The 24,631-nt window shown below is 49.1% G+C and overlaps 1 protein-coding gene across 1 annotated transcript in view; it reads right to left on the reverse strand.

Moving 5' to 3' along the window:
• Nucleotides 1-13,313, reverse strand: part of PLPP3 (phospholipid phosphatase 3) — a 43,585-nt gene extending 30,272 nt beyond the window's left edge. Inside the window, exon 1 of the mRNA XM_005521200.3 lies at nucleotides 13,097-13,313. Coding sequence (XP_005521257.1) covers nucleotides 13,097-13,235 — 139 coding nt within the window. The 5' untranslated portion in view covers nucleotides 13,236-13,313. The remainder of the gene's footprint in view (nucleotides 1-13,096) is intronic.
• Between the last annotated feature and the right edge of the window lie 11,318 nt (nucleotides 13,314-24,631).

The following is a 24,631-nucleotide window of genomic DNA, read 5'->3' on the forward strand; positions in this document are numbered from 1 at the left end:
TCTGCTCCAAGGAGAAAAAAAATAAAATTGAGGTATGATTTGCACTCTATACTTGGCTTTCCTGCTGCTTGCACCCTTTTACTCCTACAGGTAGCAAAGCAACAACAGCAGAAGATTTAAGAGCAGCTGGGGGAGCTGGGGAAGCAGGTAACTAAAAGTGATAATTTATTTTTGGAAGTGGAAATGTACACAAAACTGCATCTCCTGTAGGAAAACATAACAGCTGTTAGTTTCTCTGACAAAAGATTAAAAAAAAAAACCACCCAAAACAAAAAAGAGCCTTTCTTCTCTTATTTGAAATCTGCACCCCTTTGCCTCTCTTAGTGGAGATCTGCATCCCTTTGCAGCCAGCTGGCTCCCAATGCAGCCCTTGGCAATTAAAACCTTGGGAAGTCAAACACAACAGCATGGAAGTGAGCCTTTTGTTTTCATGTTTTGTCATTCCTGTCTTGTGTTTGATCCCAAGATTTCTCAGGCTAGAGGGAAACCACGGGCCCAGTGGAGCATCTTGGCACTGACTGGGCACAGGTCTCCAAGCTCACTGGTTTGCCACTGCTGATGGTTTTCCCGTGGGGAGCACGGAGATCCAGGCTTCCATCTCCTTCTGCTTGACTTTCTCTTTTCCGAAAAACACTGCTCCTCAGCCCTGGGGGACAACAGTTCCAGGAGGGCTGCAAGTACAACCCAACGCTCGCACCGCTTTATCCTCCTCTAATAAACCTTTCACTGCATTTGACACGACACAGGTCTTGTCCAGCCATGAAAGCTTTCCTGCTTATCAGGAGAATTTTTAATCAACCAGCAGGGAAAACATGGCCTGACATTTTATTGCTTCCTTGTGCTTTGCTTTTAGATGTTTCAGTTTCTTCCAGCTTGTACTCTTGCTAATCTCTTTAGCCAGGGATCAGTGGAAAGCCTCGAGTTTTCCATGCCCAGCAGCTTCCTCCAGGTCATTTGGAGCCAGGGCAGGCAGAGGAGCGTGGGGACAGTGGGGGGTTTATGGTGGGATGGAGAAGAAGGCACCAAGCTCTCGATTCACTGCAGGTTCTGGAACAGGGTTTTGTCCTGGCCACAATTACAAAACAACAAACAACGTCTGTGGGGAAGGGTCATAAGAAGTTCAGCTTTCCTCTATTAAAACCATCTGGTGCCTATAAAAAACCCCAACTGGTTGGTTGGGATGGTTGGTAGCACCTCCTCCCCGCTCGGCTCTTCCTGGCACCTGACGGGAACGTGGTGGCACCAGAGGTGTCCCAGTGAGGGTCGGGGCTGCCATGGGAACAGGGGGCCTGGCAGACATCCCCTCCACTTTGCACCCCTCCTGCTGCAAGGAAGGTGCCCCAGCATCCACCTCACTCCACCTCTTATCTGAGCCAGAGCTTCTTTACGAGGTGCCTGTCCCCTCAGGAACGCCAGCTCCTGCCAGAGTGCCCTCAGTGAGCCCCTGAGAGGGCTGAGCTTTCTGAGCAAAATAAAACATCCCTGTGAGGCCTGCGTGGGACCCTGCAAAGGGTTTCTCCAGGTCACAGTCACCAACGGGTCCCCCTCCAGCATCAACAGCGAGAGGCACCGCCAAACCTGCAGGGGATGGGAACCTTTATTAAAAAACAACAACAACAAAAAAACCTAAACCTCTCCTTTGTTTCCAACAGAAATAAAAGAAAGGGGGGGTGAAAAAAAAAAAAAAAAAAAGGCAAAGAAAGGAGAGGAGAGCTTAGAGTCAGTTCCCCAGCCTGTAACACAAAACCAGGCTGTGCTGGGAAACCTTACACCACACGGCATCCAGCTCATGTACTCCTGCTCCGCTCGCCGCCTCCCGGATGCTTCCCCAAGCCCAAACTGCCCTTGAGAGAAGCCAAGCCTCAGCCTCTGCTGAAAAGCCTCTTTGTTTGGATTCCCTTTCCAAATCAGCGTATCCTGAGATTGAACTCCCTTCCACCCCTCTGCAGGGCTTTTTTAATGTTGGGATGCCTTTGGCAGCAGGCAGATCTGCCAGCAGGTTTGCGGTCCCGTAATAGCGCTCAGCCCGCCCAGCCGGGGCACACTCAGCACGAGGAACTTTCTCCACGATAAAGGAGAGAAAGGTAGGGAACAAGAAAGTATTGCAGAATTACTTCAAAAGGTCCTTTAATCATGAATTGTGAACAGAGGAGCTAAGTTCTCCTTAATTAAACAATAGCTTTAATCAGCCTTCAGTAGCTGGCATTACTCACAGGGTGCTGAGGCCCTGGCACAGGGTGCCCAGAGAAGCTGCGGCTGCCCCAGCCCTGGAAGTGTCCAAGGCCAGGCTGGACGGGACTTGGAGCAACCTGGGAGAGTGGAAGGTGTCCCTGCCCATGGCACAGAGTTGGAACAAGATGAGTTTTAAGGTCCCTTCCCACCCAAACCCTTCCATTGTGTGACATTAAGGCACACCAGTCAGCTGACCATTTTGTCTTTCTTAAACTGGCACCACTGAAAGGAAACCAGACAAGGCATCAAAGAAAGCCAGGCACGAGGTCTGGACCACGCACACATCACCCAGAGGGTCTGGCTCCAAGTATTGCCTTGAGCTTTCCATGCAGCCCCCCAAGGCCATCACTCACTGAGGCCTCCAAGACAGACCCCAAGGCCATCACTCACTGTACACAGAAATAAAATGCATTTTCTTACACTGCCCACTCTTTCTGCAAACCCAGGGCACAACTGTGCTACATCCATACAGACCCTGACAGGCAACGGGGCTCTCCTGTGTCCCTTGGGACTTGCAAATGCCCCCAAATCCTGCATTCCCACAAAAGGCAGGGACATGGTGCTCCCAGGGCAGGATCTCTGCTCTAGCACTGACCCAGCTGAGACCCACAGGCAGCACCAAGGCAATCATTTCACCCCCCAGAGAAAATACAGCAGATCTGGCAGCATGGGAGTGTTAATGAGAGAGAATACCAGCCCTACACCTCACCCTGACACTAAAGAGAAAACCCTCTTCTCCAAAAGCAGCCTCAGGCCCAGGCCTGAGCAATTTCACAGGGGGAAGAAGGTGTTTTTCACTTGCAGGCAGCTTTGATTTACCTCAGTGTTACATCTTTCCCTCTGAAAGCAAAACACTGAGATTTAAGCAGGTGGATTTTCAGGCTGTGGACCCAATAGCCATTTGTGGCAGAAAACTTCAGCAAGAGCAAAAGCAAAGTAGCTGTTGTTATATCCACAATCCTGATGTATCCCAAACACTATCCCACTTGTCTGGCGATTTCAAGCATGCTGCATGCCTAGATTCTGCAGTGGCTCTGAGAGTTTTACACACTGGAAAACTTCTTTGCTTAATAAATGATAAACTGATAAATCAGAAAGCCTGATTTATCAAAACAGGCTTTCTCCAAAATGCTATCTGGCTTTTCCATGGGTTTTGCATTTGGCAAAGATTCATACCAGCTCAGTCAGAAAAATAAATGCCACAAAACTTCTCCTTTAAGGAAAAAAAAAACCAAACCACCCAACCCTCACAGCCCAATGCTTTAGAAATGCTTCCACATGCTAATCAGCCTCCTATTCAGTTCCAGACTGAATAGGACTCCAACAATGACAAAGAAATACGCTGAACCTATCCCACATTTCATCCCCTTCACTCAAAATGTTGCTGTTACCTTGGTTTTCAGCCGCTTTGTGGGAGCTGCAGCAGAATGACAGCTGCATGCTAAAGCTGCAGGGATGGCCAAGAAACTAGGAGTTGCTGGATGAAAAAATATCTGGCCCAGATATGGGGAAAAAAATGGGATTATTTGAGGGGCTAGAAACTGATGCTGCAAATTTTTATAAGAGTTATAAGAAAAGGAAAAAAAACAAAGAAACAAAACAAACAAAAAAACCCCAAACAAAACCCTGAATCCTCTATGAAAAGTACAGCCTCTTGTGGTCAGGGAGCAAAGGGAACTTTCTCTCAGCCTGGCAAGTGTGAGTAGGATAAAAGCCCCTCCAAGCCCTTCCCTTTGAGAATCATTCCCTTTTGTTATGTATTATCAATTGGCAGATGCCTTAGTGCAGTTTTTCCTCCATATCCTTAACCTGAAAAACTCCAGCTCTTCTTCTGGGGAAGGACAAGGCAGCTCCTGCTGCAGTGGGTGAATCCAAGGTTGTGTCCCTTTCCTGCAGGACATGGAAGCACCAGAACAGAGGCACCTGGGTAAGTTTTCATAGGAATTCAGGTGGGAAGCTCCAGGACAGGTGCACACATGTCCTAGGGACACACTTCAGCCCAAGCCCTGGCACTCACAGGCTCCTCCACAGTCGCTGAGGATCTGATTTCAAGATACTTTGGCAGGACTGGCAGAAGCACTGAAGTTTGCAGCTCCAATGGGGAGTTTGGGAAGGAATTAGAGGTACCTCAGTAGCTCTGCAAGCCCCACTGGGCACCTGGGTGCCTCTGTTCTGGAAACACTGCCTTCAAAGTGTGCCCTCGGCGGGCTCCAGCGCCTGCCCACGCACCCAGGCGATGCTGCTCCCTCTGCTCCCTGTCTCCCTAGATTAGAAACTCCCAGAGGCACAAACCTCCTGTGACGTGCCTGGGCAGGACCAAGGGCAGCACAGCCTGGCACATCCTTGGCCCAGCACTTGAATTCAGGGAGAAGCAGCTCCCCAAAAAAGCAAGGGCCATCTGATCAGTGATCAAAGAGCCGCCCCAGAAACCTGCTAACACCAAACTGATTCACAGCTATCGACTTCAAAGGAGTTTTGCTGCCTGCCATCAGCTCGCCAGCCATCCAAAATTACTCCCTGAGCATCCCTCAGAACACAAATGCACTCAGTGGTTACTGACCAGACCTGCTTATCAGCATTTTACCACGCTGTTTGCGACTTTCCCTTTGGAAAGCAGCACTTTAAAGGGTGGTGGGCCTTGCAGAAAAGCCTTGGAAGCCCTCAGAATGTTTGGGATGTGGGACCAGTTGCCACGGCCGCTGTGCTGCTACAAAGACCAGAGCAAAGACCTGGCTGTCAGCTGGGTGGGGATGATAACCAGGGCTGGGCTGGCTGCTCCATCCAGGCTTAAAGGAAAGCCCATCACACCACCCTCCAGAAAAGGTCATAAATAACCTGCTGAGTGTCAAGGAGACAGGAAGCCCAGACCCCATTTGGCACTTTGGCTTTCAAATTCAGCGGCTGGGCACTTGGAGGGTGTGATGAGGTCTCAGCTTCATAGGACCACATGCTGAATTAGCAGAATGTAATTAATATCTGAGTGCAGTGCCTGCATGGTCAGACACAGGGGCACTGCTGGCTGCTGAAAAATGGCAGTTTTGGTGAACTTGCAGGTGAAAACAGCTGATTTCTTCTTTTGTGCAGCACCAGACTGACACTGCTGGGAGACAGAAGCTCTCTGAAGGACTATCATTTCTTTCAGGAGGGATGGCTGCCCAAAACATCTCACCAGTAACTTTCACTTCTTCTCTTTAAAGCCATGGAAGGGAGAACCCCAGTGTTCTTAGCAAAGATGCTGAGTCTCCAAGAGGTGCAGGCTGACATCTGCAAACTCCTGAAGCAGTGAAGGACAGCTCTGTCCCACAGCCACCTTGGTGTTCAGGGCAAGGTGAACCCAGCAATGCCAATTGCTCCAGCCTCAGTTTGCTGGATGCAAGGATGTTTTCCAAGCATCACAGGCTGTGCCCACTGATGTTTTGTCAGAAAGCTTGCAGGCACCTCCCAAGCTTCTCAGTGCTATGATTAACACACTTTGGCATCTTTCTGGGCATGGGATGCAGAACTATGGGATAGCAGCAGAGGATTATGAGCACTCTCCAGTGGCTCAGTGTCACCACCACTGTCAGACCAAGTGCAGCTCCATCTGGGCTCTGGCTGGCAGCCCCTGGCCCTGATGGAGGGCACCATGTGCTCCAAGAAGACGAGGTCACATATGGGTGCAATCCTGTGCCAGGGCTGGAACAGGAACATGCAGCACAAAGAGCACAGGCATTTTCAGAGCATCACAAGCTCTGGAGTTAAATTACATGTTCTGCTGATAATGTGACTTGATGCAGAGTCTGTTTTCAACCCTCTGTCTCCAAAACATCCAACACATGTGAAAAACAAGTCCACTTACGTGACTGACTCCAAAGGATGGAGTTCCATAGGAATTTCTGATACTTCCAAACCTGCCGGGACAAAGCTAATTTTCAAACTCATTCATGCATTGCCTTGGTAACAACCTTATGCTTAAGGCCTGCTTTCAAACTGTCTGCATCAAAATCCAGATGAAGACATTTCAAATTCCCTGGTTTTCGTGGCATTCTGCTTCCTCAGGTCGAACTGGAGGAGCAGCTTCTGCCGACCACGATCCCACTGTGTCACTGCAACTGGGTCCTTGAGTGCAGCTAAGAGGCAAGAAGGGATTCTCAAATTTCCCAACAGCTGCTCCAACACATCCCTGGGCACAGACATCTGATCCACATGGAGGAACTTTCCACCTGCTCTAAAACTGTGGATCAGGTAGTGCCCCTCCAAGGTGGATGTCATGGGAGGAGTGAAACGGACACGGGGTGGCTTTGAAAGGGATACAAATGCCCTTCTGAGAAAGGGGCCCACTGATCCAGGACACACAGGGCACTCACCACCCAGCTCTTGGCAAAACCCACCCAGCTGAGCTATCTGGAAAGGCAGATGGAAGGCTGGCCACAGGATGGGCCTCCAGACACACTGGCAAGGGAGGAAGCACAGAAGTGCCTTCAGAAAACTGACTTCAGACTTTTATAATTACAGGATAAGTGCTGGATTACTTTAATTCACCTCTTTCATTGAGGTTTTATCATTCTCATTTCTGAGCCCTTTTTTTTTTTTAATTTTTGTTTGTTTGTTTGTTTGAAATATGAAACCTGACCTATCGGAAGAGCCGAGCAAGGCCTTGAGACAGAGGGAAAAGGAATAAATGTAAAAAATAAAATAATAATAATAATAATGATGATGAAAAAAAATATGTGACAGCACTCATACAAGACCCCAGCTAGCAGGGGGGAAAGCCACATCCTGGGAGGGGATTTCCCTGCTTCCTTCCCCCGCTGGGACACAGCCCCTTGGGATGCCAGGGAAGCTGCTGTTCGCCGCGCCGGCTGTGTGGACACTGGGATAGGAGGGTTTGAAGGCTGCTGCCTTTCCCCACGCTGCCTTCAACAGGCAGGCCCTTGTTCCAGGCACAGGCAGGCCAGGAGACCACAAGGGTCCCTTCTGGATTACTATGGATGAAGTGGGAGCATTGTATGAAGGGAACGGGGAGGATGGAGCCTGCTCCGCCAGAGCGAGCCCGGCAGCAGAGCTGCGCCTTTGCCTCCCCCTCTTTGAAGGCATTTCAGGCAGGGATGGAGCCACACAAACACCCTGCCTATCTCAGATGCTGAAGAGGGGCCCTGGTTTGCCAGAGGTTCCCCAGCTGTGGTATGCAAACCATTTTTGGGTGGTACACGGAGCACACGCATCTGGAGACACCACCAGCCTGTATCCAGACAAACAGTCAGACCAAAGCAGCCTAGGAAAGGCATGCATATTAAATTGAGATTTAAAGGGTATAAAAATAATCTGTTTGATCTGGGAGTGATGTTTATATTATTTTCCTGCGCTCACTACAAACAGACAATTATAAAAATGTCATCTGCTGTAACTGTGATTCCCATCTCCTGCCTGTCTCAGCAGCAGGTACACAGGATTCAAAGCACTCCTGGCCATGAAGCAGTTGCACGTAATTCTGCTTTTCCTGGAGACACATCTTCAGGCTGGCCAAGTTCCACCAACTCGGGAAAGCCAACAGATTTATACCCCTGAGGACTCGGTCTGCCATAGGTACAGCATTTCCTTCTTCTGCAATTAACACCTCAAGTATAATTGTCACTAATAATCTCTTTTTGATAGGTCGGTTGTCTTTTTTTTTGTTGTTGTTTCTTTTCACAAAGCAAATGCAGAAAAAGTGGATTTCAAACACCTCCAAAATATTTCTCTCGCCTTTGCTTCCACTCATCTTTGGTTCCTTTGGTCTTTCAGGGGAGGCACAACAGATGGGTATCACGCTTTAGCTGCTGACTGTTGGTTCAATAAGAAGCTTTTCCAGGCTCAAAAAAAACCCCAAACTCCTTTACTCCCAAGTTATGGCAGAGTCCACCTGCACAACAACCCCATGCCAAGGTGCCACTTCTGCCAACCTGCCTTTGCCAGAGCACCTCCAGAGCTCCCTGGCCAGGAGCTGGCTGCCACCAGGAGATCCTGCAGGTATGGAGTGATACATAAACATTAATGGCCAAACCCCACCTAGGGATGCTGAAAACACGATGACGACACTCCACCCACACGTGTGGTGTGGGCTCGGTCCTCCCCGGCACGCAGGAGACACAGCGTGGAGGAGACAACACCGAGGGGTTGGGACTGTCCAGCTGCTTTGGTACAGTCAGGTCTTGCTGTCCCTTGCTGAAAACAAGAAATGGTTGGCTCAGCATCTTCTTCACGTGCATAGAAAGATGTTGCCCGTGCGACAAGTGAGAGCTGCGCAGCGGGGTAGTCCTAAAAATAAAAACAACAGCCCCAACCCAAACAAAGCAAAGTTGCGTAGCTCATCACATCCGTCTTTACACCATCCAAATAACTCTAACCTCACCCCTCATCTCCAATTCCTCCCACTCCTTACACTTAAATGACGATCCCAGGCCCGTTTGCACCAATTTTTGTGATGAAGCAACAGGGCCCCTGGCAGAACTCAAATCCTTTTTGCTTCTGAGAGCTGCAGGACTACACCATTTTCTACGCAGAAGAGGAAAGTCAAGAGTAACCTAAACTGTTAACCTAAATTATAAGATTATATCCCCACTTACATAAACATGTCAAGGTCCAGCTAGCATAAATATTTACTTTCAAAGTTCATTTTAGCATCGAGCTCGCTACAGGAGATGCCAAATTTGTGAGAAAGCTGCAGAGATATTAAGGTTGTAAGAAGTCTATCCATCTGTTGCTTCAAAAAACCTCCCCAAGGCAGTAAAACTTGTGTTGTACAGATTAACTGGGATTGACAGAAGAGAGAAAATTAAATTAGAGGCAGAAAAGAAGAAGGGCAGTAAATTATGTGCAGTTTACATCCCACCAGCCTGAAACATGTGCTCCCATAAACCCAATTTCCACAAGCCTCAGAAGCAGGTATGCCAGATGAAATCCTTCTATTTTATGGCACAAGAAGGACTTTTTGGAAGCTGTTTTACCTGCACAAGCTGCACAAATACAAGCTACTGAAGACCCTCATCTGCCCTATCACCCTTGCTGACACAGCCTTCCCCTCTTCCGAGATTAAACGCTTGACTTAGCACCCGTCAGCAGAGCACAGGTGGCTGCTCAGAGCTTGCTGAACACCAGGAGTCCCTGCCAAGGGAAAGCAGCAGGTCTGAGAGGAGTAAATTTAACTCTAGATGCTACATCTGTGGGGCCAGGCTCCAAAACATCCCACCTCAAGGGTCAGGGCATGAGGCGTTTCCTCAGCTGGCCACATCTCCTGCATCAGGAGGAGGTTTGGTGGCCATTGCAGGACAGCAAACCCCATGGCACCAAGAAAAGTGACCCCCTGAGGTCTGCCCCAGCCAGGGCCACCCCAGATCCCCCAAATAACAACTCTAAGCTCCAGGTAGGAGGTACAGGAGACTCCTGGCAGAGGGATGGGCTGTGGATGATCAGGTGAAGGTGGAGTGAGGTCCACCCATCACACCTCTTGTTTTACTGCTCAGAGAGTTCCCCACCACTCTACAAAGCAAAGACACCAACCAGCTCAGCAGGGGGACCCACACAGACCCCCTCAATCACATTTGCAGATGTTTTGCAGTGATCAGGAGACAGGGGCAGGACAGTGGGGACTCTTCCACACCACCAAGCTCGCCTGTGGCCCTAACAATTTCAGGAAGCATCTTCCAATTCTCAAAACAGAGCCCTCCCGAGAGGAGGAAGCAGATGGAGAAAGTTGTTTTCCCCCCCTTGCATGACCTGCTTTAATAAATGCACACTCAGTTATTTTCTGCCTTTTATACTGAGTTAGGTACGGGCATGGAATTTCTGGGAAGTTCACAGTGTCAGCGACCAAACCTCTTGTTCATGCAAGAAGCCAGGGATTTATGAGTGCCAAGTGCACTCATTAGAGGAGTGAGCTGGTCATTCAATAACATCCAGCTCCCTGTCAACTCAACTCAAGCTGAAAATGCAGGAGAAACAGAGGGTCTGGTCCAGTGGGTCTTCATCCAACCCACTCCACGGGCTTCTGCCCATGGCTCTGTGCTCCCCAAGAAAAGAAGATACAAATCTTCCTCCTATGCATTTGCTATCAAGATAACCATTGTACTGCTTAAGGATGAAAGACAAAAGTGAATCCATCTAACTACTCTCACCAAATTAAAGCTGAAGGAAGCTCCTGATAGCTCAGCTTTGCTAATTCAGACTTTCTTAGATGTTTATGATAATTGTCTTCTGGGTAATTTGTTTAAATTTGTGTGTAAACAAAGGGTTTGTACACATCTACAGCCTCACGGAGAGCGTGTCATTTCTGAAAAACATTTCAGCAGTAATGCACTCTTTTCATTTTCCCCTCAGAGAAAACCAATCCAAGGTCAAATTATGGCATTACCTGCAGCAGGAGCCAGTGCAGCGTCACAGGCCTCTGCAAATCAAATGGCCAGTTTTAATATTTCCTAAAGTGCCTCTCAAATGAGAAAAAGCCTTCTGTTTCCCTGCTTCTCTGAATGTCTTTGGGCAGCTGCTCAAGAGGCGTAACTCAGTTTGACTGCACTGGAGGCCACTGGCCGTGTGCCCACATGCACCAGCATGGTCCCTCCACCTCAGAAGAAGTCATTTCACCCAATTCTGCTCCTTCTTATCTTATATATAGGGCTTTTTCATATTTTCCCCCCCACTGAATATGTACCCATCAACTCGTAGCTGTGCAGCTTTCTCTTACAGGAAGGCTTCAGCTAGGGTGCCTTCTTTCCACTTTCCAAGTGGTTTTATGGGATTTTTTTTTTTACAAGAAAACAGGAATCATGTGCTTGGAAACTATAAACACATAGTCTTCCTTAGCAAAAGGCAGAGGGAAGAGCAAGCCAAGGCTTCCGTGAGTGGGGCAGCTTTCACAGCAGCTCATCCCCAGTGATCCACCAGCAGGTCTGATATTTCTGGTCCAGGTGTATTTGCGAAGCCCATCCCCAAACACACATCATGGGCTGTCCATACCCTAACACACATCATGGGGTCTCCATCCCCAAACACACATCATGAGCTCTCCATCCCCAAACACACATCATGAGCTCTCCATCCCCAAACACACATCATGGGGTCTCCATCCCCAAACACACATCATGGGCTCTCCATCCCCAAACACACATCATGGGCTCTCCATCCCCAAACACACATCATGAGCTCTCCATCCCCAAACACACATCATGGGCTCTCCATCCCCAAACACACATCATGGGCTCTCCATCCCCAAACACACATCATGGGCTCTCCATGTCCCACCTATATTCTTCACCTGCCAGTGATCAGCCAGATCTAAACTTTCCTTCAGCTATTGCATTCATGCTCTTACTTTTAAACGCTCCTCAACTTAAAAAAAACCAACAGAACAAAAAACCCCAACAAAAACCCCTAAATGAGCCAGCTCTGCTGTTTATTTCCCCATTTCCACCTGTAGCAACCTGAAACAAAGCAACAATTACAGTTTTGCTGTATCACATTATTCCCTGCTAACAATACTTTCCAGTGATGCTTGATAAGTCCTGTTTACCCAAACTAGCACAAGTGGAATAACACATGTCAACCAACTGCTTTTTCATTTAGGACCCTTAGCCCAGAGAAGGGGAAGCAAAACTCTTTCCCCATTCAAATAGCACCTACTCATGCCAGGAACGCCTCAAGTTAAGAAAACTTGGGTAAATAAAAGTTTGAAAGTTCTGACTCCCAGGAGCTGTTTTACTAGGAATTCGACTTTTTGCTTAAATAAGTGAGGTAAGTCCAGCTAGTTATGTTTCTACTTATATTAGTTTCATATACTGGATATCAAGTATTTTTATTTTTTCCAGATCCGAGAAGATGAAGCTTTCTGCACTGGCCCCTGTTCTTGTGGGAATATAAAGAGAAAACCATGCCTCTCCTCCTAATGTTATTAGTGCCCCCTAATATACACCAGATGATCAATAAACTGCATAAAAATTAAATCAAACTGACAGTCTTTAAAAAATGGGCTCTAAGCAGAAACAATTGTTTTAAAGACTGTGGTGTCTGGAGTATTAAACTCACGTGCTGTTGTGTTATTAATCTCTTTGTTGGAAGCCAGTTGATTTCCCCTGCCTGTGTCTGTCAATTAAATATTCAGCATCGCAGCCACAATGGAAGGGTTGATGTTTTGGAATGCAAAAAGTTTTTTTTGAGACGCGCTGTTGACAGTTCCCTTCCATGCCACAGCATCTCCAAAAGCCATCGCATCTCCGAAAGCCGAGCAGGGCAGGCAAACCCAAACCTCTGCCAGGGGCCGCGAGAGCGCTCCGGGCTTTGAAAGGAATGAGTTTAGCGAGATGCGAGAGAGAGCAAAGCCGGCAGCAGAGCGACACAGTAACCGGAGCGGCAAGAGTTGCTATTTTCCGTGATTAACCAAAACACGAGCCGGGCTGACCGTAGAGCGCTGCCTCCACCTGGAGCTGGCGCCGGCGCCGCCGAGGTGCCACCGAGCCAGCTCCGGGCGCGGGGCCCGGGCCGGGGGCACCCCCGGGGCGCATCCCCGAGCCCACAGTGCCCCCTGCTCCCCGCCGAGCCGCTCCCCCGGCCCCGGCAGAAATGGGAGCAAATCGCCCGCAACGAGCGGATCGGGGCTCGGGGCTCTCCCCCCGGGGGCCCCCGCGCTCCGCAGCCCGGCCCGGCCGCTCCCCGGCTCCCCCCGCTCGCTGCCCGGCCCGGCTCTCCCGGCGGCCCCGCTGCGCTTTTGTTCGGGAAGCGGCGCGGCCGGGGCACGGCCGAGCTCTGCCCGCCCGAGCTCTGCCCGCCCTCCGCACAACTTTCCCAAAAGTTTTTCCCGGGGAGCGGCGGGGGTGCGGGAGCGGGGAGAAGGGGACGCGGAGCCCGCGGTGCTCACCCATGACGAGGCAGAGGCAGTCGAGGCAGATGAGCAGGGCTTTCTTGCTGCTGCTCTTGGCCGGGTTGTTGTTGAGCGCCGGGCTGCCCCCATTCTTGCTCTCCGGCGGGATCGCCTTGTCGTACTTGTAGCTCTGCATTATCGGGGGCGAGCGCCCGGGACGAGCCGTGCCGAGCCGAGCCGGGCCGGGCCGGAGGGAGCCGAACCGAGGCGAGCCGGGCCGGGCCGGGCCGGAGGGAGCCGCTCGGAGCCGAGCCGGGCCGGGCCGGGCCGCAGGGAGCCGCTCGGAGCCGAGCCGAGCCGAGCCGCGCCGCCGCCGGGCTCGCACGCCGTGCGCCGGGGAGGTGCTGCCCGCGCCGCCGGAGCCGTTCCCGGCCTCTCCGCTGGGGCACGGCAGGCGAGAGAGGCAGGCGGGTCTTCCCAAGGAGAGACGAGGAAAAAAGAAAAAAAAAAAAAAAAAAAAAAAAAGCAACAACAAAAAACGAACCAAACCAAAAAAAATCGAAGTAGCAAAACAAAAATCAAAACAAGCTCTCTCTCTCTCTCTCTCCCCCTCCCAAAAAAAAAAACAACCGAAAAAAAAACCCAAAACACCAAGAAAGCAGCGAAAGGGCAGCGAGCGAGAAGTTTGCGGGTTGTTCCAAAGGCGGTGGAAAAGTCCTGGAGGAAAAGCCGGGGGAAAGGATTTAAAAAACTAAACAAAAAAAAAAGCGTGTGTATATATGTTTATATATATATATATAAATGTGTGCGTATGTGTGTGTATGAAGGTCTCAGTCCGGGAGAAGCTGCGGGGCGATGCTGCCCCGGGGGCAGGTGGGCTCCGCACTGAGCTGCGCTGGGGGCTCCCGCCGTGCCTGCCCCGGCCGCTCTGGGAGCCACCGGCTCGGTTCTGCACTTTTATTTCGAGAGGCGCTTTCCAGCCCTCAGGAAAAAAAAAAGAAAAAAAAAAAAAAGAAAAAAAAAGGGAAAAAAAAATCAAAAAAAAAAAATCAGTCACTTCGCCTCGGATGGGATATCCAAGTAAGCACAGCCCCTTTCCTGCATCTGACATTTTACATAGATAATTAACTCCACATTTTTTTCCTGAGGGAAGTTAAAAAAAAAAAAAAAGAGTTAGGAACTAAAGTTTTCTCTCTCGCAGCGGACCAGAAGGAGGGAGCCTCTAGCGTTCGTTCATGCAGGAGTGCAGGGGGGAAAGGGAAACAACCAGCCGATCCCAGGCTGGAGGATTCCCGAAAGCTGGGAACGGTGCAAGGGGCAGAAAACTAACAACAAACAACTTTATAAACATTTTTCTCATGTTTTTTTTCCTCCTGCCCTCCAGCTGTGCTCCGTGTGCTGGGACAGGGGTGGGGACATGATGTGTGTGGTACCCGCAGAGCCCGGCAGAGCCCAGCGGGGCGAGGCTGGAGTTTGGCTGTGCCCCCCTGCCTGGTGCCATCGCAGAACCGCGGCAGCTCTGTCCTCCCGCAGCAACACCTTCATCAAATGAGTGTGACGGGAAACTCGGCTCAGGGATTGCTGCCTTGCTTAATCGCTCCTTTGGTCTAATTAAAAATCATCGAGGAAGTAAGGGAAAGGTTTCCCAGGAACCCGAGCTGGCAGGAGGGCAATGCTCTGCTCCGAGCAGGGCTGCAGGAGGTGGGGAGAGAGCTGCTACCCCAGGGAGCTGCTCAGGACGGTGTTCAACCACTTCTCCTCCGATTTTTGGGGTCGTGCATTTGACCTCAGCCTCTCACCTGTGTGCTGGCACGTATCCTGCTGCATCCCTGCTGTTTCCCCGGCAGGGAGGGCAGGGAGAGCCCCCAGCAAGGCCACCCTTCCCTGCTGCTCCTCCCGGAGCTGCAGATAGCACCAGAGCCCTGGAGAGTGCGCCGGGGCAAGGGCAGCTTTTCCAGGAATCTCTTTAGACACATCCATGGGGAATACTGGGACCAGCCTGGGAAGGAGCAAGAAAGTGAAGCGGTTGTTTTCAAATTTTACTTTTACACGTGAGGTGTGAAAAGAAAGGGGGAAACAGACCTTGGACGTTCACCCAATTCTTTCACTAAGCCTCAGCGATGCCTCAGGGATGTGAAATCAGGTGCCAGCTCCCACCTTGCCGTTGAGGGGACTCTTTTGCCCATTATCACCCCGTGGCACTGAATACAAAAGCATCACTTTTGGCCCATGATGGTGCCAATCACCCACCCAGGGGACCAAGCTGTCCACGAGGGACACTCCTCAAGGTCTCTTTGTCTTTCCCCTGAGAGTGGCAGAGGTGTGGGTGCCTAATTTAGGCTCCTTGGATGCCTGGAGCAAGCAGAAAGAAATCTTCACATGGGAATTCTCCCAAAACTGTGGGCACACTGCCCAGCCCAGTCCACCGTGGGGCCAAGCACCCACCTTCCCCTCACCCTTCAGAGCCTGGCCCTGCTTAGAGGAGCCCACAGACTCCAGCAGCTGGCTCCAGCCTCCCCACATCCCCAAATCTGCTGATTCCCTGGGTTAAATTCCATTTTGTGCTCAAAGCAAGGCGAAAAAAAAAAAAAAAAACCAACAAAAAATTGAGACTTATCATTGTAACAGCAAATAAAAAAAAAAAATAAAAAAATGAGGCTTTCTTGTACTTTCAGGGAAATTGAAATCATGGGTTTGTATTTGCATTTACAAGACCCCTCAGGCTACTTATGTTTGCATTTTCATAACAAAAAGATTGTGCTGTTAATTGATGCCAGCCAGGGCACACAAATCTGAATCTTGGACAATTTCTGAAGCGAGCAGCAGCCACCACAATTGCCCAGTTCACGTTTGACAATGGGTAAGTCAGCAGTGCCAAGAAGCAGCTTCTGTGCCTTTGTCAATAATATGCAAGAGATTCATTAGTAATAATTAATTGTTTATTCATAAATGGGATTATCATATACACCATGCAACAGTATCCTCCAAGACCTCATATTTTGCTTTCAGCCAGACTCAAAATTCTCACTGTGGATTGGGGTTTTTCTTTATATAAATTATTTGAACTGAGTTTGTATTACCAGTGAATTTTGCTCCGCATTTTTGGAGAAGGACTGATTTTTGCTACCTTCCCACCCCACATGGACCCAATTCCTGGTGAACAAGGAATATGTTGATATAATTTCTGGGAAGAACAAAAATTGTTGTACCACTTGTTCTTTCCCAAATTTCTTTCATAGCCCAACAATTTGAAAAGACAAATTGAGTTTTATTCATTCAGTCTCGTCATTTTAAGAGAATCAGCTCTTTAAGGCTATTCCTGGAATGGGTAAAGGGGCAGGAACTTGTTGCTGCCCCCTTTATCTTTGTATCAGTGGGACAGGACTATGTGGAAACCTGTTCATGACACATCAAGATCTTAAAAAATTGAGAAAAGGTTTTACTTGTACCTTACTCAATCACCATGACCAGTCAACGTGATCCCAGGCAAAGGGTGTCTGCCAAAAAATCCACCCCAAGACAAACCAAAAAACAACAGTACAAATGTTCTTCTGTTTCCTTTTTTCTTAGAAAAGGGTGCTCAAGTGAGACAGTAAGGTCTGGTTTGGGGCAGGAGGAGCCCCAACCTCTTGCTTGAAAGATTGTGAGAGGTTTAGTTTCCACCAGGTGTGCAGGGCTGGTGTGGGGAGGGAGAAGGGAAGGGAGAAGGCTTCAGATTCTGCTCTGAGGCTCATGGAAGCAGTTTATCCCACACATTATTTAATGTAAAATAACTGTTTGTTGGAGCAGGGAGTGAACCTGTGGCCTGCCCTTATGCTCCTGCTTACCCCATCCCGCTCCCCTTGGCCGGGCAGGACGTGGTCCTGGCGCTCTGGGCTGCTCCACTCACAAATGTAGAGTACCCCAGAATCCTGGAACGGTTTGGGTTGGAGGGAACTGTAAAGATCATCTCATTCCCCAGGGGCAAGGACACATTCCACAATCCCAGGCTGCTCCAAGCCCCATCCAACCTAGCCTTGGGCATTTCCAGGGATGGAGCAGCCACAGCTTCTCTGGGCACCCTGTGCCAGGGCCTCCCCACCCTTACAGGGAAGAATTTTTCCCTCATACCTAATGTAACCCTGCCCTCTGTCAGTTCAAAGCCATTTCCCCTTCTATCACTCCATGTCCTTGTCCAAAGTTCCTCTCCACTTCTTTTGGATCCCCTTTAGATGCTGGAAAGGGTTCTAAGGTATCCCTGGAGCCTTCTGTTCTCCAGGCTGCAACTCTTCTGCTCTTCCTGATGTGCTGCAAACACAGATGCTGCTGCAGAGCGGTTGATGCCTGAAGTGTGCCCGGTGGGATGCTCATTTTGAGGCTCATTTTGAGGCACTACCCAGTGCCATGCCACCCCTTCCCCCTCACCCCTACAGCCAGATCTTCCTTGGGAACCTGCTTTGCTTTTCTGTCACAGGGAGGATTTTGGCAGCAGCTCTTCTGGAGAGGGGACACGCAGTGTGGGAGGACCAGGCCCTGCCTATTGTATTTCTTGGAGCTGCTAATGACCGTGGCTACAGCAACCCTAAAATAAGAAAGCGAGCTGATTGTTATCCCTTATCTGAGATTGTTCCCCACCGAAGGGGAGCACAGTTACGTGCTGCACATCAGGTGGCCTGCACTGGAGTCACCAGGCAGAAGTACCAGTAAACTTCTGAAAATTCCAAAGCTCAACCACCACTACCCTGTTCAGGGGTATTTTTAGCCCCACCAGCTGCTGCTGCTGCTGGAGGAAACACGCTCAGAGGGGCTGCAGGTGGGGGCATTGCCCTGCCCACCCCATGGCAGGACACCAGCTGTGTCCCCATGCTGGACACCGTCCCCGGCGCCAGGTTGTCCAACCTGCACAGTCAACACCGCCCTGTTAAATTTTTACAAAGGCTGGGGTTAGGCCTGTCACTGCAGAGAAAGGCAAATAAAAGTGAAATCCAAAGGGGACCCAGTTCTGCCCCCTCCAATGAGGCTGGGAAGGATCAAGCCTCATAAACCTTCAGGTCATTAAAAAGAATTAGCTGATAAATGTCATCCTGATGCAGGGTTTGGTGCTGTCCAGGAATCCAGGGGATCCAGGGGATTGGGGATCCAGGCTGATGCAGGCCAGGAGGGTCAGCCCTCAGGCACGTGCCTCAGTGACCCGAGGGGTGGCACAATCTATGGTCATGGACCCGTTCCTGGCATCACAAATCACTCAGGGTCAGCAACATTCAATTTGCCAACAACTTAAAGTCCAGTCTGTTTTGAAACCAGCATCTGCATTCCTGCCAAGTTTCACAACCCTGATGTTTCTCCCTAATTTAATTTAGTTCCCCTAAATCTTGTTGGCTCTTGACATGATTGGAGGATTTCAATTCACGTTATTACAAAAATGAAGAAAAAATGAAATAAATTTCAAATTACACGATCACAACAAAAAGTTTGAAAACGTAAGCTGGAAATCTCATCCAAAAGATCAAAACACAGAAGCTGTAATAAAGGATGTTATTTGATTTAAGATTTTCTAAAGACCAAATCCCGTGATTTGAAGGAGCCTGATTTATAATTTGGGGACATTGGGGTCTGGTAACACCTCGTGTTCAGTCACAGCTGTGCCTGTCTTTCGTCTGCCATCCCTGTCCTCAAAAAAGAGAATAACAGCACCATCTACTGCCATTCCTCAGCATTCGCCTGGGAATGCCAAACTTCAGCTCCATCAAAGCACCTCGGCAGCTCATGGTATTGACAGAGAAACGAGCAGACCTGGACTGCAAAAGTCAAAAATCAGCAGTCTAAATTAACTATTGATGCGTGCTAATTATTAAAAATTTCAGGCCTCAGTAACAGACCTTCCCCCCAAAACTGGTGGCATTGAAAAAAATCATCTCAACAGACCGGTATTTTCATATATTTCCCCCCAAATCCTTTCATGTGTTTATTAGAGCAGCCTTGAAGGGCTGGCTGTGGAATTCCCAGTTTCTACCTCGGGCAGGCATTTCCACCATCAACAACAGCTCATGAAAGAGGTGGAACATCACCCTCGTTTCCAGCCTGGTAAAACCCGGGTCTGTGCTGGGGCTGGCCAGCTCCCAGGAGTTTGTTTGAAAGTCAAGAATGTGCCATGGTTTAATTACCAGGGCCTAAATGAAAGCCCCGTTATAAAAGAGCAGTCTCAGAGGAGAGGTCCACGCTGGGGTTTTTCACCCCCAATTGATTACTGGTTAACTCGGGGTAGTTAACACGTTTGTAATGTCTGGTCCGGGCACTTCCCAGCTATTTGTTGCAGGATACAAACATTTGTGGTTTATAAAGTCAACAGGTCCGCCGACGTTTTCTGGGCTTGGATTTATTTCTGGTCGCAAACTGTCTCAATGACCTGGTTGAAAATGCTCCTCGTCCGAGTGAAGAGTGAAAGAAAAATTAATATCTTGTTCCATGTCTAGACCAAGCCATTTTTATGGGCCACCCCACAGCTTTTGGCGTCGCCTTCAAAGCGTGAAGCCCTGACGATGAACACGGGTGCTGGTGGGGCAGGTGTGTGGTGGCCACCATGGGGCAGCAGGAAAGGCGATGCTCAACGTGAGGTTCTGCCTTCCCAAAGTGAATCAAGACCCTGCTTTGATGGGATGGTACTGGAGGGGTCTGGGTGTGTAACAGGGAGAGGCTTCTGAAAGACATCACGAGCAAAAAAAAAATTTAAAAAAATGTGGAGCAATATTGGGGCTCATCAAGAGATGAAGCAGCACAAGAGAAAAATGAAGCATGTGGCCTCACATGTGGGGACCCTCTGTTCATCCTGTCTTGCACAATTATACAGCAAAAAAATGGAGTTTCACCAGGGCAGAGCTCCAGCATTGCTCCTCATGTGAGCTTCGAGGGCTTGGCCAGGTATTTGTATACAATGCACAAGTCCCTGAGCTTATCTGCTCCCAGGTCTCTCTATCTTGATAAGTCATTGTCCAACAGCCTCAAGAATTTCAATGTGTTTGCCAGGGCCAGGCTGGACCCTCCCCAAATATTTGCTCCAGCACCCAGACTGGGTTTGCTGTAGCCCTGGTCACCCCTCTGTGCCACGCCGTGCCAGGGGGATGCAAAGGAGATGCACAGTTCTGCTACAGAGGAACTTCTCTGCCTCTGCACCAAAACTGGGGGAAAAGAGGTGTTTCAGGCACAGCCCTGCAGCGCTGTGGCTGAGCAAGGCTGTGCCATGTGGTGACAAAATTTAATGGGTCCACGGCAGCAGCCGCTTGAGCAGGAGGGGAGGGCAGGACCTCAGTGGGCTCTGATTTCTGCACCAAGCCTTCAAGAGGCACAGCACACACACACAGAACCTCACCAGCAGCCTTCAAAGCCTGCTCTTTGCTCCCATTTATCTTATCTAGTGCTCCACTGAAGCATGGATTTACATAATACACACCTAATATATTAATGTTGCTATTCATCGAGAGGATCTTGACACTGTTTTCTTTGAAAGCCTTGCCAGAAATGATGAGGCTCCTTAAAACACAAGAGGGTTTTATAGCTCTGAAAAGGATTTGCTCCCCCATTTGTATTCTGAACCCTTTCACAGAGGCTGTTTGCTTCTGTGATAAGAGCCAGGCCCCAAAACTCAGGAGTGGTAGGATCCACAGTTTGGGTTAGTAGCACATTGCAAAACTACAGCACTCAAATCACTGACTCAGCATGAACCAGTTATTTCACACCCCCTTTCTAGCTGCAATTCTTTCCCCAAAAATTATCTTGCAACACAGTCTTTTAATAGTCAAGCCTTGTCACACACATTTCCAGTTAAAAAACTTTTTCATTTTCTCTCTGAGTGCACAAGCTTCCCTTCTTGCTTCAGTTTTCTCCGCCAGTTTAATTTTGCTTGGGACACTGGATTTCCAAATGCTGAAGAAATGTCTGTAAAGAAGAAAAAAAGTCTCTTCAAGTTATGATATTGACCTTAATGCAGCTCAAATGACTTTACAAATGCACACAAAGTTGCCTTGCAGACCACAGCATCACATCACTAACAGGAGGCTATTTTCCCTGTAAAGCCAAGGAGATTCCCTGGGATATGTATCCAGCCTATCTTTTTCCTTTATTTTGAATGGGTTGAAGAAATACTTGCTTTCACATGAATTTTTGGGCATAAATTATTCTTCTACCCAAAGGTAGACTAAGAAAAATGAGTACCCAAAAGTAGATTAAGATTAAGAAAAATAGAAAAATTATGAATTGCCCATTTTATTTTGAATAGTGACAATGCTCAAACCTTGGAACAGATTTTTGAGTATTGGATTAGTGGTTGATCTTTCTACCTTCATCTCTTGCTTTGTGGTGCAGCTGAGCACAAAGTATTTGGCTCAGTACAGGAGGAGATGAAATTAGGTGTCTTTGGCTATCCAGAGACTCAGACCATGGCATTAATGGTCTCTTCTGATATTCAAAATCTGCAAATTTGCTCTGAATCAGGGATTATGAAATAGCAAAGAACAAATCCCTTTAAAATTGGCAGTAAATGTCAGGGACTACACTTTAAACACACAAAGACACAGGTTCACTGACAGCCATTGCCCAACAGCCCACAAATAACTCCAGTGCTCCATCACGGACCCTTTATCTCCTTTATCAGAATTACCAACATCAAACACTGAATGTCAAAATCCTCCTGTTTCCAAACCACGAGGCTATTTTGAAACACTGGGATTGAAAAATTAAAGAAAAAGACACCTCCTCCCTCCTCAAAATATGTGTTTTGGGTTCTCTTTTTACCTGTTCTCCCCTGCCCACCTTTTCCCAGGCACACTCCCACCTTTACACCCTCCTGCCTTCAGCAAATCCTCACACCACCAGCTGCTGGGAAAGCGGGGCAAAAAGCTTTTGGGGTGACAAACGCAACTGCAAAAGCACAAATCACACAGGTCTGAGAAGGCACAGTTTTCATTTGGGTTTGTTTTCATCTGCTCCTCAGCCTGGGTGGCTCTGTGACTGCGTGTGCTTCTGTGGGCACCTGACAAACAGCCCAAAAAATGCTGGTGGGTCACGATGGGCATTAAGGAACCTGACCCTGATCTTACTCTTCTCTACTGTACTTGCATGAAAAGCTCCTAATAATGGCCCTCAGAGAGAAAACATGAATCACAGAATGGTTTGGGTTGTAAGGGACCTTCGAGATCGTCTTGTTCCACCCCCTGCCATGGGCAGGGACACCTTCTTCTATCCCAGGTTGCTCCAAGTCCTCTCCAACCTGGCCTGGGACACTTCCAGGGATGGGGCAGCCACAGCTTCTCTGGGCACCCTGTGCCAGGGCCTCACCACCCTCACAGGGAACAATTTCTTCCTATTCTCTAATCTACCCCTGCCCTCTGTCAGTGTGAAGCCATTGCCCCCTTGTCCTCTCCATGTCCTTGTCCAAAGTTCCTCTCCAGCTCTCTTGGAGGATCTTTAGGCACTGGAAGGGGTTTTAAGGTCTATTTGGAACCATCTCCAGGCTGAACACCCACAGCTCTCCCAGGGTTCTGCAGCCCTCAGGTGATCTCTGTGGCTGGACTCCCTCCAGCAGCTCCATGTCCTTTTTTGGACGCTCCACATGGTTTTTCCTATTTCTTGACCCATTCTTGCTCATGTTTTCCATACTCAGACAGCACCTTGGTGGCTGAGAAGCTGTTGTTGTCTGAATAACACACCCCACCTGAAGGGAAGAGAGAGAAAAGACTGAAACAGAGCAAAGGAGAACAGAACTTAAACTCACATGAAAAATAATTGCATAAAAGGGGAATCTTGCTTCCTAAAATAGGCTGGCACCAGGCTGTAACACGAGACCCTTTTGCTGATGCCAGATGAGGAGAGTGAGCTCAACATGACCGCCTGCCCTTACAAGAACTCAGTCTGGACAACACAGAGCTCTCTCTGCTGCGGCTTAAGACCTTTGATTTCAGAAGAAAGCAATAAACAGCACCTTGCTTCAAAAGTTTCACGATCCATAGAAATTAAACTTGGCCAGTTCAAAAGGCTATTATTAATGTGCCTTCTTGTGCAGATATGATCTCAAGAAAAACACACATCTAGGACTAATAATAACAAATAATAGAGTTATTCATACAGCTGCTGCTTACACGATGGCAATTTCCCCATAATTGCAGGCGCAGGGAATGGGCACACAAACAGCAGTCTGTAGTGGCTCTGCCTACTCAGGGCTTGGGTTCAAGCTATTTCTTGTAGGTACATATACTTTTGGGAAGAGAAGTATTTCAAACCCCAGCAGAGCCTCGATAAAGCTCTCCTGCATCCCTGCCTGATGCTGTGCTCACACCAGGAAAACACGAGGAAAAGAAAAACAAAAGGTGTGAGCACAAAGGTGTTCAAGAGGGAGAATGATTTCTGGGCAGTGGTGAGGTATTCAGACCTCAGAACCCTTTGCTCAGCTGGAGACAGAGGAAAAACAGAAAGGTGGCTGTAAAGTCACCTCCAGGACCTGGACCTTGGCACCCTCCTCAGCAGGGCCAGGGCACAGGAAATGGTGCTGGCAATCACACAGTGCTCATTAAGTTGTTGAGGTCACCTGCAGAGTGCAAACAGGGCAGGGAGGGAGCCTCGTGTCTCTCCCGTGGCTCCTGCACCTCCAGGCAGCCACCCATGTCCGTGTAACCATCACCTGTCTGCTCCTCACACCTCTGTGTGCATTTGAGCCCCTTCCTGGCCTGCAGTGCCACAGCCCTGAGCCAGGGGTCAAGCACAGCTGCCTCTCCTGAGGAGCCTGCTCATGGCCATGGTTTGGTTGAGAGGTGATAACAACAGATAATTTGCTACCCAAGCTGGAGGGCTGAGGGTCTAATCCCACCTTCCACCCAGGAGAACACAGATGGGTGACAGGGAGAGGTGCTGGGCACTCCCCCTCTTCATCCCACATCAGCAGGGGTAAAGGGGAGGAAAAACCCACCAGGCAAGAGTTGTCTCTCATGGTGCTTCTGCTTTCTCCCAAATCCCATCAACGGTGTAGGGACAATTTGGCTTATTTAGTAAACAAGGTGAATGATGCAAAGGTAATTCCCTTGCTGGGAGATGTTTTCCAGCTCAGAGCAGCTGCTCCAGTCACCCCAGGCTGCACCCCTTGGGTGACACCAAGGGACACAAGCATTCAGCAACCTTTGCAGTGTGCTGTGTGTCCAAGCAGCCACGGGGCTGGCAGCATTCAGAGGAAAAAGAGGATGGGTGAATGCATCCCTGCAGGCTTGAATGCACCTTGCCTTGCAGATGGTGCCTCTGCTCTTCCCTCTGTCGCATTATTTTCCCGTCCTGGAGGCCCAGCACTCAGCTGAGGTGGTGGAACAGACCTTGGAGGGGGCTGCACCACAATGAGATGGCAGCAGGAGATGGGAAAACTCCACCTCCTTGGCCCTTCGATTTTTCTCCTCATTCAGATGGGATCCTCATTTTTTAATCCAGTTACCACTATAATTTCAGAGCCCGGGACTGTATTTGAAAGCCCAAATTCCCACCTTGGATGCCATCTAGTGCTGAGTGCTGAGAGCAGATGAAATTCCCAAGGTGCTTGGAGCTGCCAGGAGGAAAATCATCTCCACTCCTCTTCCAGCGGCT

Source organism: Pseudopodoces humilis, chromosome 10 (assembly GCF_049639895.1).
Source record: "Pseudopodoces humilis isolate 2021_Gansu_Grassland_sample_001 chromosome 10, ASM4963989v1, whole genome shotgun sequence".
Lineage (NCBI taxonomy): Eukaryota > Metazoa > Chordata > Aves > Passeriformes > Paridae > Pseudopodoces > Pseudopodoces humilis.